Below are 13,016 nucleotides of genomic sequence, written 5' to 3' on the forward strand. Positions count from 1 at the left end.
TCTATTTTACAGGTTAAAACACTAAATGATGTGCCCAAGGTCACAGCAGACCGTTGGAGAGGCAGCACGTGGAGCTGTTTTCCAATAGGGAGTCTCCTGCTCTGGCCATCAGCCTCTAGTTTTTCCCCTCGCGTGAATTTTCAGACACTTAGGGCCCCAAGAAAGATGCCCAGGATATAACAGGGGGAGGACCAGGGGTTTCCTCTCTGAGGGAAGGGTACCAGTGCTGGGCGATTCCCCTTGGAGTAGGGATCCTGTCTGGGCGTGCCTTGTATTCCCGGCTACGTATTCCCGGCAGTACTCGAGCGTTTCACCTAATGGGGCTCATCCCACGTGGACTTTTTCTTAGCCCTTTAATGGTCGGCGTTTTCCAAAGGCCACCAATCCGCTACAGACTGGTTGGTTAATGGCGGCCTCTCCTGCCAATCGCCCCTCAGAAGCAGAATCCCGTCGCCCAATAGCGATGCGCTGGTGGGTGGGTCTAGCAGTTGCGCGGTGACAGGGCGCTCTGGCGCGCCCCATTGGCTGGATCAAACCCAAGCGGCCCTCTGATTGGCCAGCGCTGCCGGAGAGGTACAATTCAAACGCGGGCGGCCGGGCCCGCAGCCCTGCAGTTGCAGTCGTGTTCTCCGAGTTCTTGTCTCCCTGCCTGCTCTGCCCGATGGCCTCCCAGAACCGCGATCCAGCCGCCGCCAGCGTCGCCGCCGCCCGTAAAGGAGCCGAGCCCAGCGGGGGTGCCGCCCGTGGCCCCGTGGGCAAGAGGTGAGTGGGGCGGAGGTCACACCCTCCGGGCCTGGTACGCCCTGGGCTGTGGGGCCGAGAGCGAAGACTTCCGGGACCGCTACCTCCTGCTGGAGCGAGTGAGATCTAGAAGGTGGAGGAACACGCCAGGCGCTTGGGGCGCTCTTTAGAGACCCTCCCGACGGAGGAAAGAAGGGGTAGTCATGTTGCCAGGATCCTTCGCGTCTGAGCGAAGATGAAGATGCACCGAGGACCCTTGGTGGCTGGGCGGGGGGTGGAGGAGGGGAGGAATTAAGATCCGGCACCGAGACAGACGCCGGAAGAGCAGTAGGGGTTAAGAACACGCCAGAACTGTCCTACGGGAGCCTGGAATTAGGGAGGGTGAGGACTCACTAAGACCCTCCTATGGAAATGGGGGTGAGTGTGTCCGCAGCTGAATCTGACCTCTCAGGGTAGGGAGATGCCCCCATGACAGTTGCTGCAGAGAGATTAGGGTGGGAGGAGATGCCCCCGCTGGAGGCCTGGCCCATCGAGACTCCTAGCTGACCCCGAATGCTCTTTTTGCAGGCTACAGCAGGAGCTGATGACTCTCATGGTGAGTGACTACCTGTCCAGATCCCCAGCCATTTGGTCCACCCTCCTTCCTTCCACTCATTTATCAGTAGCCTCTTTTCTTCCATCAGGCTCTTTGCTAGACATGGAGGTAAAAAGATGAGTCCAGTTTTCTCTCTTCTAGGATGAAGTTAATACACTCACCTACACCTTTTCTTCCAGCAGTCCCTACTCCCAATCCCATCCCTCCACAATGAAGTTTTCTCTAAAATACAATTCCCAGAAGCCATACAGGCCGTCCCCTGTCCTGCCTGGCCCTACTTCCCTGCCCTAAGATTTACCCACATCCAACTCTCCACCCTTAGTCCTGTCATACCTTGGAATGGTTCCTTCCTAGATGACCTTGTCTACATTAACCCTGAATATTCAACTCAAGTCCTTCAGTGCCCGTATTGTATGTTGCGTATCTCCCTAGTCTGTGACTAGTGTCTGGGTTTTGTACATAACAGACACTCAATAGCATGCTGAATTGAATTCCCAGCAACCAACAAGATTATGGGTACATAATCCCAATACTCCTCCCAGAGGGGCATATTCAGCCCCGAGAATCTAATCACTTCCTCAGAGAAGCCTATCAATTTGGTCTGGTTGCTTTATTTTGAATCAAAATATGATGAGATTAAGGGAAAGGGGTTCACCCATTGACCCCCTTTGCTATTCCCAAAAGTGTACTCTGCAGCCCAGCAGGTGTTGTGTTTCCTCCCCAGATGTCTGGAGACAAAGGAATTTCTGCCTTCCCTGAATCAGACAACCTTTTCAAATGGGTGGGGACCATCCATGGAGCAGCTGGCACGGTAAGTGTAGTGGTGGTGACTTTGCTGGGTCTGGGGAGAGGTAGGAGGTGAGATCCAAGTGCCAGGTCTGCTTCAAGTCTTTAGCCTGGCAGGACACTCCCCTGTGTCTGTTCTGCTCTGAGCCTATAGCCTTGGCCTCTCCCTCTGTTCAATAAGAGGGTGGGTTTAAAGCAGGGCTCTCCATCTTAGCTGCCTACAGGGGGCAGACAGCAAGGAAAAGAATGGAGGACAACTGAGAACTTTGGCCAATGGAAGGGCACAAGTCGCAAGACGGTAGCTTCCCGTTGCCACACATCTACTTTAAGATAAGACAGAAATCTAGATCCAAGTCCAAAATCTCCTAATTTTTACGTGTTAGCAACTAATAATTTAATTGGACTAAAACACAGCTGTGGGAGCCCTCAGGATGCCAATTTACAACCCTTAGACCAAAGGATCACTGATGTCTCCCAGATAAGAGAGAAAGCACGAAAACCAGTGGAAGACTTTGTCTTCTGTCAAGTCCCAGACAAATGCAAAGGTCCTGGCAAGCCCCGTATGTGGGGCTTGGGTTGGGATATGAGGCTCAGGGTAGGGAAGCTTACTCCCCGCCTCTGCTTCTCCAACACCAGGTGTACGAAGACCTGAGGTATAAGCTCTCCCTGGAGTTCCCCAGCGGCTACCCGTACAACGCGCCCACGGTGAAGTTCCTCACGCCCTGCTACCACCCCAACGTGGACACCCAGGGTAACATCTGCCTAGACATCCTGAAGGACAAGTGGTCCGCCCTGTATGATGTCAGGACCATCCTGCTCTCCATCCAGAGCCTACTAGGAGGTGACTTCTGAGACCAGCCCCTCCTCTGCAACCTGGGAACCTGTCAGGACTCCCCGGGCCAGCCTCTTCTACGCCCTGACCATTTTCCTTTTCTCTCCCCACAGAACCCAACATTGATAGCCCTTTGAACACACATGCTGCTGAGCTCTGGAAAAACCCCACAGGTGGGTCCTTTGTCCTTCTCTGGCACAGGGTGATCCCTCCCCAACCTTCAAAGGCGCCCTCTAACAAAAGGATCCGGGTGACTTGGAAGTGTGTCCTGAGGGCTGGGTTTGGGGGGTTGGGGAGTTGTCAAGCCAGGTAACGCAGTTCTGCCTCTGCCCTGGTGTTTCTGGTCTGCTTGTTTGCTATAAAATCAGAAAATGAACCGTAATGTGGAAAGCATTACTGTAGGTTGAGAGGCTTTTTAAGTACACGTCGAAAAGCCTTGTGCAAACGACTTGCCACTGTCTTCCCAATCTCACTGGAAGCAGGGCCCGTCCGGGAGATCTGACCCGGTGAGCAGCAGAGGGGGAGTCTGTTGTGCTGGAACTCCTCTGCCCCGCCCCTCCCCCCCAAACTTCTCCTCCCCTGGTCAAGCTGCCCTCCTGCCCACTTTAACTCCTGTCCCCATCGCTCACCAAGAGTTGCCTGTTCTCTTCCAGCCTTTAAGAAGTACCTGCAAGAAACCTACTCAAAGCAAGTCTCCAGCCAAGAGCCCTGACCCAGGCTGCCCAGCTTCTCCTTTTGTGGTCTTTTTATTTTTTCCTTAGATGTCTGTCTGTCATTTCCCTGATTTCTGTATACAACCCTGTATCTTAAGCTGTGGTGTCATTTTTGTTTTGTTTCTGTTTTTTAAGTTAAGTCTCTGGTTGAGCCCTTGTGATGAATATAGTAAATAAATGCATTTGGTTTGGTTTGGTTTTTTACAAGGTGTCGCCTTGTAGTTGCCCTAGGGTTGGAAGTGCCACGCTTAGCATCTGGGCTCTTGCCCAGGGAGGAGAAGCAGCTGATAGGCTGTAGGGCCGAGCCAGTGAGGTGACTAGAATTTGCTCCCTTGTGACCTTAGTTATTTTATGACTCTGCATCTGTTTCCTTGTCCATAAGATAGGTGTCACCATAATGCCTATTTCTGTGGAGTTGTGACATGCACCAGGAATGTTAGTGAATATTGGAGCTGCCCCAGCTGTGTTGCAGATGAGGCTGAACCAGACCTTAGGCTGAAACCACTATGGATGTGGAAAGAGAGAGAGTTGGTGGGGGAGGGAGGTCGGGATGAGGAGGTTAGGAAGGGGAGGACCAGCCATCTACTTTCTGACAGTAGATGTTCTGGCCCTGAAAAGGGGGAAAGAAGGCACAGATTCCCCTACAGCAGGCCCAGGGTCTGAGGAGACAGCCAGGGAAAGCCCCTTCCTTGTTGGATCCCTCAGGGCTGAGTTCTTGACTCATTTGTCCAAGGTCCCCCATAGATGGCTCCACACTCCAAGAGGGCACGTTCACCTCCTGCTCCATCTCCACCAGCAATTCCTCCAGTTGCTGCACCCACTGGCCCAGGCCCCCAGCCCCTGGAACCATCTTTCCACTAGCCCCAACCTTTGGGACCCTGGGAGGAAACCCCTGGACTGACCAGCTGGGTCCCAGCCAGGGGAAGAGCAGGCTGAGGTGATGGGCCCAGCTCAGGTCCTGCAGGAAGATCTCCAAGGTGGACAAACAGCACCAGGTGTGCGGAGAGGAGGTTAACTGTTAACAGCCTGGTCAGCAATGCTGGCTGCCCAGGTTATGACACTGAGTGGGCATGGAGAGGAGGGATGCAATGGTAAGGAGATAGGAAGAAAGCAGCAGGGCACAGGACGTAAATTAGAGGGGGAAAATGAGCTCCAGAATTCCCAACTTGGGCCCCATCCCTTAGGGTACCATCCCTAAGACAGGGACACAGGAGAACATGATGGAGGGGAGGGGAGTTATGAGTTCAGGGCAAGGTTATTTTGAAGCACTCAGGACATCCAGGTAGAACCGTCAACAGGTAGATGGTTTCACAGTTAAGAGCCTTGCTCCTGTCTCCACCACAGAGCGATATCATCTAGGTTTTTGTCTGTGTGCCTGGGCACTTCACCTCACTATACCTTAGTGTCCTCGACTGTAAGATGGAGACAATGACAGCGTCTGCCCCTGGGGTCGTGTGAATGAATGAGACAATGCCTACATGACATGGGACACAGCACACAGTGGGCACTCAACAGTGATGATTACTAAACTCCAGCACCGAGTCTGGCTGGAAATACAGTCTGGGAAACATGAATGGGACAAGGAAGGAAGAAGAGATCATGAAGGCGTTGGAGAGGAAGGGCTGTCCCAATGAGGAACAGTAGAGGTCAATGTTTCAAGATGATGATAATGATGCTGATAGCATTTATTAAATGCTGACTATGTGCCTGGCTCTGTTCTAAGCACTTTGCACACATTAACTCTTTCTCACAACCCTGTGAGCTGAGTACTATCACCACCCCCATTTTACAGATTAGGAAACTGAGTGGTTTGTCACCAGCAGTGAGGATTCAAACTCAGGAGCCCGACTCCGAAGCTAAGCCACCGCTGCACTTAGTTAGCTTTGATCTGACACCTGCTATAACTGAGTTGTGTACAAAGAGCCACGGGAGCCAGGAGTGCAGCCACTGGGGGCAAGGATCACAGGAGGAGAAGACGGTATCTATGCTGGCGCCTGGTGTCTTGGAGATGGTATGTGAGCTGGGTTGAAGGATTTGCCAGGCTTATCAGAAGAGAAAGGGCATTTGAAGGAGGGAGAACAGCATGTGCAAAGGCCCAAAGGCTTGAAAGCGCACCCCACATAAAGAGCAGGAATGACAGATTGCCCAATGTGACTGGAGGCTGGGAGGGGATGGGTGGCTGGGAATTGTGGGAAGCGAGTGAGAAAGGGAGGAAAAGGAATTTGGATTTGATTCTAAATGCAATAGGGAGCCTTGAAGGACTTTCAACAGAGGAGTGGCCAGGTCAGATTTCCTCTTAGATCATGCTGATGGCCCTCTGTTGAGCGCATTGGACTGAAGACAGGGCAACCAGGCGTTGATCCAGGGTCCATGAGGTCAGAACCTCCTTTCGGGCTGTGTGCCCCAACCCTCCCCCCCCATCGCGAGTACGGAGCACCTATACGTTCTCAGAAGAACAGACCAAGTAGAATAGGTCAAGCAGGAATAATACTGCCTGGGGTAGATGGACCCACTCCCTCCATCCCCAGCCCGGTAGCCAGCGGACAAGACCCAAAGGCTCCAGAAAGCACGGACCGTGGGGCAGGGAAGAGGCCTTACCCCTACCTCCCCCGGGTTCCAGCCTCCTGCCGCCCCCTGACCCTACCCGCCGTCCCGGGCACCCTCCGCGGGCCGACGATTCACCCTGCCTCGGTTCGAAGCCCCCCGCGGCCTCCCTCCTCCAGCGCCAGGCGCCACCGCAGCCGGTCGGCCGAGCTGCCCACGCCCAGCGCCAGCTGCCGGCAGCCCACCGCGAACCAGCCGAGTGCGTCGAGCGCCGCCTGGCACTCGGTGATCGCGGGGTCCGGCTCCTGGGACCCGGCGCCCTTTCGCATCCCGCTGCTCAGGTCGCCTTTCCTTGGAGGAGGCGGGGGGCGCTCATGTGGCGCCAGCAGGGCTGGCGCCCTGGATGGCGGCCCAGCCAGGCGACCCCTGAGACCTGCTCCCTCGGGGCTCCCCTCACTCAGGCCAGTAGCTTTGCAATGTTTGCTTTTATTCCTTCTAGACACAGACCCAGAAGGGGTCGGGCCCCCTCCCGAGGTGGAGAATGGGAGCCGGCGGGGCAGCGCCACTCACGCCAGGAAGACGCGCGGTCTGGCGGAGGCGAGGGCCGGCTTCTTACTGCACGCCCTCCATCATCTTCAGGAACTCTGCGGGGAGGGGAGGGGCGGGGGGGAGAGACGGTCAGGGGGGTCCCTCGGAACGGACATGGAGGCCTGTGCCAGGGGCGCAGCGCAGGGGCGAGTGAGACCTGGCCCGGGCTCCAGCCACGCAAAGGTGGTCTTTTGTCACTAAGTGATAAATTACACAACAGGAGCTGCCTGCTCCCCCGCGGGACGTGGGGAGGAACTTGGTCCAGCCCCGCCCGCAAGGCTAAGGACACCGGCGTGGGTGCCGGCGGCACGAGTGCCACGTCCTGGGCGCTCCCGCGTGACTTGGTCCCCGCTCCCCATGCTCCCGCGGCCCTCACCGTCGAAGTCAATGCGGCCATCGTTGTTCTTGTCTCCATCTTTCATCAGGGATTCGAGCTCCTCGTCTGTCACGTGCTCCCCGGAAGCCCTGAAGATCTCAGCCAGCTCCTCGGCATCGATGTAGCCGTCTGCGTTCCTTCGGGGCAGATGGACCGGGCAGGCAGGGGTGAGGTGCCCTGTCCACGCCCGACGCCCTCTTGTGCACCCCCACCCGGAAAGAACGTTCGGGCCCTGCCGGCCAGACTCGGACTACTCGGCGCCTTCCCTGGTTCCCAGACCCCCGCATGCACCTGTCGAAGATGCGGAAACACTCAGCAAGCTCCTCCTCGCTCTTCCCCTTCGCGTCCTCTTTCATCTGGCGCACCATCATGACCAAGAACTCCTCGAAGTCGATGGTACCGCTGCCTGAGGGGAGCAGTGTTGAGTGAGCCTGCGCCCTGGACGGCCGCCTCTCCCGGCCATCATCCCACCTCTCCCTCGAGGGCTCCTCGCTCACCGTCCTCATCCACCTCCTCAATGATGGCGTCCAGCTCCTCCTTGGTGGGTGTCTGGCCCAGCATCCTCATCACCGTGCCCAACTCCTTGACGCTGATGTCCCCACCACCATCAGCGTCAAACATGTCAAAGGCGGCCTTGAACTCTGAGAGAGGCAAAGGAGGGCAGAGAGCTGAGGTGAGCCTGGCTGACTGTCAGCCTCATATCTACCCTCCCACCCTGCTCAGACCCCAGACATTCCCCAGCACACAGCTGCCCACATCCAGCCCGCCTGCCCGGACTCACCAGCGATCATCTCCTCGCTGAGGTAGGACCGGGCCTCAGCCTGCTGGTCTGTCTGTAGAAGACAGAGTCAGAAAGCAGAAGGGGCAGCCGCAGAGCATTCTTGTCTTAACCCTGTTCTCTCCATCCCTACTTCTGGGAGTGCCCTGTGGTCCTCCGGAAGAACCACTCCAAACTTGCCACACCTTCTGTGTGCCCCACAGCACCCCGATTTTGAAGAATTAGGAAACACAGATTACGCCTAAGACCTCTCACTTGCCAATCGGTCAAGTCAGGAACCCCCAGTAACCTTGGGCAAGTCACTTAATGTACATCATCTCTTAGCAGCAGCTTCTCGGGGATGAGAGGAAATCAGGGATGTGAAAAGGCTCTATAAAGTGCCAGCACCATTCCAGCGTGACTTTCCAGTTCTCCTAGTTCCTAATGGTGCTCTTTTAATAGGTGCTCAATAAACGTTTGTCCTCAAATAATAATGCAACACAAAGTTATTGCACACCTACTAAGTGTCAAGCCGTAGTCTGGGCACTGGGACCCTCAAGAAGAGTCAGGCACATCATCCCTCCCATCCGAGAACTTGCAGAGACAGAGATTTTAAACTTCCTCCTAATGATTCAGTCATTGGAGTAAACATCACTCATGCTGGGCAGAAGGTGATAGAGGCCTTGTGGGGATGAAAATAAGATTTCTATGGGGGTTTCCAGTTCCAACCAAGCCAAGCCATGTGGGTAGGGGGCTTTGGACTGAAGCCAGTGGTAAGGAAGGGCTGAGGCCTCCAAGGAGTGCTTCAGCCAGCTGGCCACTGATCCTCCTCCTTGTCCTCCTCCCTCCACACCTCCTCCCCCACTCCTTGCCTGTGCCAGGAGGGCAGGCTATTTTTAGTCTGGCATGGGCAACAGCAGCTGGCCTCCGGGGTCTAGTTACTCCTTGAAGTGAAGTGGGGAGGGGAATCTCAGAGGAAAATGACAGCCCCAAATCAGAACCCCTCTCTGGGAGGCTGGAGTCTCTCTAACTCTGGTCTCTCATCTTCTGCCCCTTCTCATCACCCTCGGAGCTCTTGGGGCCCTGCACCTGAGCTAGCTCGAGGCTCTGCAGGCCTCCCATCTTCCAGAGAAGCCATTCTTCTCTCACTGGCAGTAGGAAGGTCTGGCCAGGCTTCTAGCCCATCCCTCCCACTGGTTTGCTGGGTGACTCACTCTGTTCCTTGGGGTCGCCATCTCCACCATGCTAAGGAAGACACAAGCTAAGAGCCCCTCACAGTTCTATGATGGACATTGCTGGAAGTCTCAGAAGGTCTGCAGGGAATCGGCAAGCCTTGAGGATCAATGCCTGGAACATCCCAGCCCTCCCCTTCCAAGAGAAGGTCAAGGCCTTCTTCCCAGGCTTCCTCCAAGACACCTGGGTTGCAGGAACCTTCATGTTCCATCTTCAAATGCCCAAGTTACTGCCCCACAGCACTCCCAGATATGGCCTGAAAGAGGCCCAGAAGTATTGCAACGAGCAAAGGAATGAAGTCCCTTCTTGTCCTTACCATGGTTGCTAGTCCCAGGGACTCCTCTGCTGCAGGTCACCTCCTCTGCACTCGAGCACCCAAAGATGCCTTGGCTCGCTCCAGCCCCTGGGATTTGTAGGGACACCCTCTCTTCCCACCTCCCTGCTCCCCAGGACTGGATACCCTGGCCAATCAGATCCTGGGGTCAGCAAGCCCCCTCCCAGAGTCCTAGCCTATTACCTAATTTAGCCAAGGGCCCTTGCAGAGAAATTGAAACCTCTGAGCAGGTGGCAGGCCTTGACGTCCCAGATTCTTGTGAGGAGAACCTGCGCTGCTCCACCTCCTTAGCGAGGCCCCCCCACCCCCCGCCAGGAAGCACACTTGCTCCGAGATGGGTCAGGACAATCAGAATAGAGAAAAATGAGGCAGCATAGTGGAAAGGGAAGAGCACAAGCCTAACCCAAAGATCCAAGTGCCAAAACCCAAGATCCAAGTCCTGTCTCTGCAAGCTGTGCAACCTTGGGCAGGTGGCAATGTCACTCTGAGCTTCAGTCTCCTTATCTGTGAGATGGGGATAGTCATAACCTCCCTCACTGAGAGACTGTGGTCAGCGGAGCCCAGGTGTAAGTCACCTATCTTGTACCAGCTACATAGGGTTGGTGCTTGGCAAGTGGAATGTCCTGTCTTGGGACTATGGTAAGAGGCAGGGGACAGGAGGAGGGGAAAGAGACAGCCACAGTTATTGAAGCTCTATGACGTGCCACACACTGTGCTAAGCATTTTAACCACATGATCTCATCTAGGATTCATCCTATGAGGTAGCAACTATTATTATTCCCTTTTTCCTGGGGAGATTTGTAAATCATAAAGATCTATAGTTGTGTTGACGATTCTTATTAATCCTGACTGAGGGGAATTTGGAACAGACAGCCCTCAGGGGACTTGTCCAGAAGGAGAAGGGGTCCAGGAGACAGGGTGTGCATTTCGAGGAGAAATAAACATTGAAAGCAGATTCATGGGGCCAGCCCAGTGGCCGGTCCGCTTCGTGTGCTCCACTTCAGAGGCCCAGGGTTTGTGGGTTCACATCCTGGGCACAGACCTACACACACCGCTCATCAAGCCAAGCCGTAGTGGAATCCTGCATACAAAATAAAGGAAGACTGGCACGGATGTTAGCTCAGCAACAATCTTCCTCAAGCCAAAAAGGGAAGATTGGCAACAGATATTAGCTTAGGGCCAATCTTCCTCACCAAAAAAAAAAGAAAAGAAAAAGAAAGCAAGCAGATTCTTCTCACAAGCTGCTTAACTTCTCCAGGGAACGGGTGTTTGGGATTCGCTTTTGTGGGGAGGAGAGACCAGGTGAAGGTTCTCTGAGAAGGAAGGGGCAGCTAGCTCCTTGTTAGAGCTTGGTGAAGAAGTCTGGAGGAGCTCAGCTGCCATCGGGACAGTGAAGGGGTGGTAAGATCAAGTCAAGTCCAAAGGGAGCCCAGCCTGAGAGTCCACAGGGTCCAGGCTGGGTGTTGGGGAAGTAGGCAACATTCATGGACATCGGCTAAGTCAACAGTAAGAGCACCAAGATGACTGAGGACAGAGTCTGGGGCCAGTGAAAGGGGGCTGGACACCAAGGAAGGCAGATGGACAGTGGCAACTGGGCTGCCCTCTTCCTCTATATATAGACATTCCCAAGGAAAGCTCAGTGGAGCCCAGCCAGGCTAAATAAGGCCTCCTCCAGCCGGGTGGAGGGCCAAGGCTCGGCGACACCCAGGGGATTCCAATTTGGACACAAACATTGGAACCACTTGATCTCTTTGGAACAGAGAGTGTAGAACTCTCAGCCATCATTCGTTCTTTCATTTATTCAAGGTCCAGACTTAGAGTGGCCACACAAGGTCCATCCCACTGACCCCTCTAGTCCCACTCCCTTTTCCTTTCCCCGTTGCATGCTGCTTTGCTCTGGTTGGACTAAAATACAGCTCCAAACACCACCCTTTGTAGCCGCCAGGAACTCCCATCTTCCCTCTCTTCACCTGCCTACTTCCCTATCAACTTTCTCAGTTTTGGGGGGGGGGGTTAGGTATGCTTTTTGGTGAGGAAGATTGGCCCTGAGCTAACATCTGTTGCCAATCTTCCTCTTTTTTGTTTTCTCCCCAAAGCCCCGGCACATAGTTGTGTATCCTCGTTGTAGGTCATTCTAGTTCTTCTATGTGGGATGCCACCACAGCATGGCTTGATGAGCGGTATGTAGGTCCACACCCAAGATCTGAACCAGCGAACCCTGGGCCACGGAAGCAGAGCGTGAAAACTGAACCACTCGGTCATGGGGCTGGCCCCCCTTTCTCAGATTTAACAACACTTCCTCCAGGATCCCTCCTCCCCTACACCCAGACCAAAGGAGTCTGAGGTGGTCTCCAGTAGTTTCCTCAACCATAGCACTAAGCATGCCACACGATCTTGATTTGTTCTGAGTTTCACAGACCAGAGACCATATCCTGTTTACCACTGAATTCCACAGCACCCAGCACTCAGCACTTAGCTAGTAAGTGTCCAATAAATATTGCGTTCTTGTAAGAATCACTGAACTGAATGGCATCTGGTTCAGTATAAGGAGGAACTTCCTAACAGTCATGGTTGAACAATAATGGGAACAGGCATCCTCATGAGGTAATGAGCTCCCTGTCACTGAATGTATGCAAGCAGGAATTTGATGACCATCTCTCAGGGAGGCTGTAGGGAGATATCCAGACAAAGTCTAAGAGTAGTGGAGAATACAAGACATCAGGAGATCTCCTAGTTCTGGCCCTGTTTGTATGAGCTAGGGTAAGCCTCTTCCCCTGACTGAGCCTCAGGCTACCCATCTGTAAAATGGAAGTGTGAGACCAGACTTCTGAGTGACCCTTATGCTGTGACAACCCATGGTTTTAGGAACATCTGCTTTGTACCCAGACTTGTGAGGCATATGCCAAAGGACAAGTTAATATTCAGCTAGTGTTTGAGTGAATGTTGAATGAATGAATGAATGAATGGAGTGTTTCTCTTTTGCCCCAACACCCTGCTGGTAAGCTGAATGAAGAGTAGTTAGAGCTTTAAAATTACAGATCTGGCCTTAAATCTCAGCTCCCCTATTTCCTAGCTGTGGATTTTGCAAAAGTCAATAGGCCTGTTTTTTCATCTTGAAACTGGATCATTATTGTTCAACGACACCCTCCTTCCAGGGCTGTTGTGAGGGTGCGATGCGACCCCATTTAAAATGCCTAGAACAGGATGTAGAACACAGTGGAGCTTTAAGAAATGAGAGCCCCACCCCTTCAGCACATGGCGGGGCAGGAAGTGTGTTTTCTGTTCCAAGCTATTTCCCCCACCCCTCTCTCCTGTGCCTTTCTAAAAGGGTAGGAGCTACTGACAGAGAGATTTTATTTGTTATATTGTTAACTAGCAATATCTGTCCAGCTAGGGACTGACACCTAGGCCTTCTGACAAAGCGACCATAAATTCTTCTTGACCTACTGCGGCCCTCCAGAGACCTTGCTGAGATTACCAGGCCTGCAGCGTGGGAAAAGAACAAGAGGCAGAGATC

The 13,016-nt window shown here is 53.9% G+C and overlaps 2 protein-coding genes across 3 annotated transcripts; one reads left to right on the plus strand and one right to left on the minus strand.

Annotated features, from left to right (window-relative positions):
- The first annotated feature begins 511 nt into the window (after positions 1-511).
- Positions 512-3,874, plus strand: UBE2C (ubiquitin conjugating enzyme E2 C). Its single transcript, XM_014859887.3, has 6 exons — positions 512-762; positions 1,309-1,336; positions 2,061-2,147; positions 2,759-2,963; positions 3,068-3,127; positions 3,608-3,874. The coding sequence occupies exons 1-6, from the start codon at positions 662-664 to the stop codon at positions 3,664-3,666; spliced, it is 540 nt and encodes a 179-aa protein (XP_014715373.1). The 5' UTR covers positions 512-661; the 3' UTR covers positions 3,667-3,874.
- Positions 3,875-6,677: 2,803 nt separating this feature from the next.
- TNNC2 (troponin C2, fast skeletal type) lies at positions 6,678-9,760 on the minus strand. 2 transcript variants are annotated; one of them, XM_014859888.3, is made up of 7 exons: positions 9,482-9,760; positions 9,147-9,245; positions 7,957-8,008; positions 7,673-7,816; positions 7,467-7,581; positions 7,176-7,312; positions 6,678-6,855 (listed from the first exon to the last, which is right to left on the minus strand). In XM_014859888.3, the coding sequence occupies exons 2-7, from the start codon at positions 9,174-9,176 to the stop codon at positions 6,824-6,826; spliced, it is 510 nt and encodes a 169-aa protein (XP_014715374.1). In that variant the 5' UTR covers positions 9,177-9,245; positions 9,482-9,760; the 3' UTR covers positions 6,678-6,823. The 2 variants fall into 2 exon arrangements, with proteins under 2 accessions (XP_014715374.1, XP_014715375.1); XM_014859889.3 differs by lacking the exon at positions 9,147-9,245 and having other exon boundaries at positions 9,482-9,759.
- Positions 9,761-13,016: the final 3,256 nt, after the last annotated feature.

Source organism: Equus asinus, chromosome 15, assembly GCF_041296235.1.
Source record: "Equus asinus isolate D_3611 breed Donkey chromosome 15, EquAss-T2T_v2, whole genome shotgun sequence".
In the NCBI taxonomy this organism is placed as follows: domain Eukaryota; kingdom Metazoa; phylum Chordata; class Mammalia; order Perissodactyla; family Equidae; genus Equus; species Equus asinus.

What these genes read in the sequence shown, in the direction of transcription:
- UBE2C (XM_014859887.3), top strand. Translation starts at nt 662, where the DNA reads ATGGCCTCCCAGAACCGCGATCCAGCCGCCGCCAGCGTCGCCGCCGCC. An exon ending in CATCCAGAGCCTACTAGGAG is followed by an intron (nt 2,964 to 3,067) that starts GTGACTTCTGAG and finishes CTCTCCCCACAG; the next exon opens with AACCCAACATTGATAGCCCT. An exon ending in GCTCTGGAAAAACCCCACAG is followed by an intron (nt 3,128 to 3,607) that starts GTGGGTCCTTTG and finishes GTTCTCTTCCAG; the next exon opens with CCTTTAAGAAGTACCTGCAA.
- TNNC2 (XM_014859888.3), bottom strand. Translation starts at nt 9,176, where the DNA reads ATGGTGGAGATGGCGACCCCAAGGAACAGA. An exon ending in CAGCGAGGAGATGATCGCTG is followed by an intron (nt 7,817 to 7,956) that starts GTGAGTCCGGGC and finishes TGCCTCTCTCAG; the next exon opens with AGTTCAAGGCCGCCTTTGAC. An exon ending in TGAGGAGGTGGATGAGGACG is followed by an intron (nt 7,582 to 7,672) that starts GTGAGCGAGGAG and finishes TGCTCCCCTCAG; the next exon opens with GCAGCGGTACCATCGACTTC.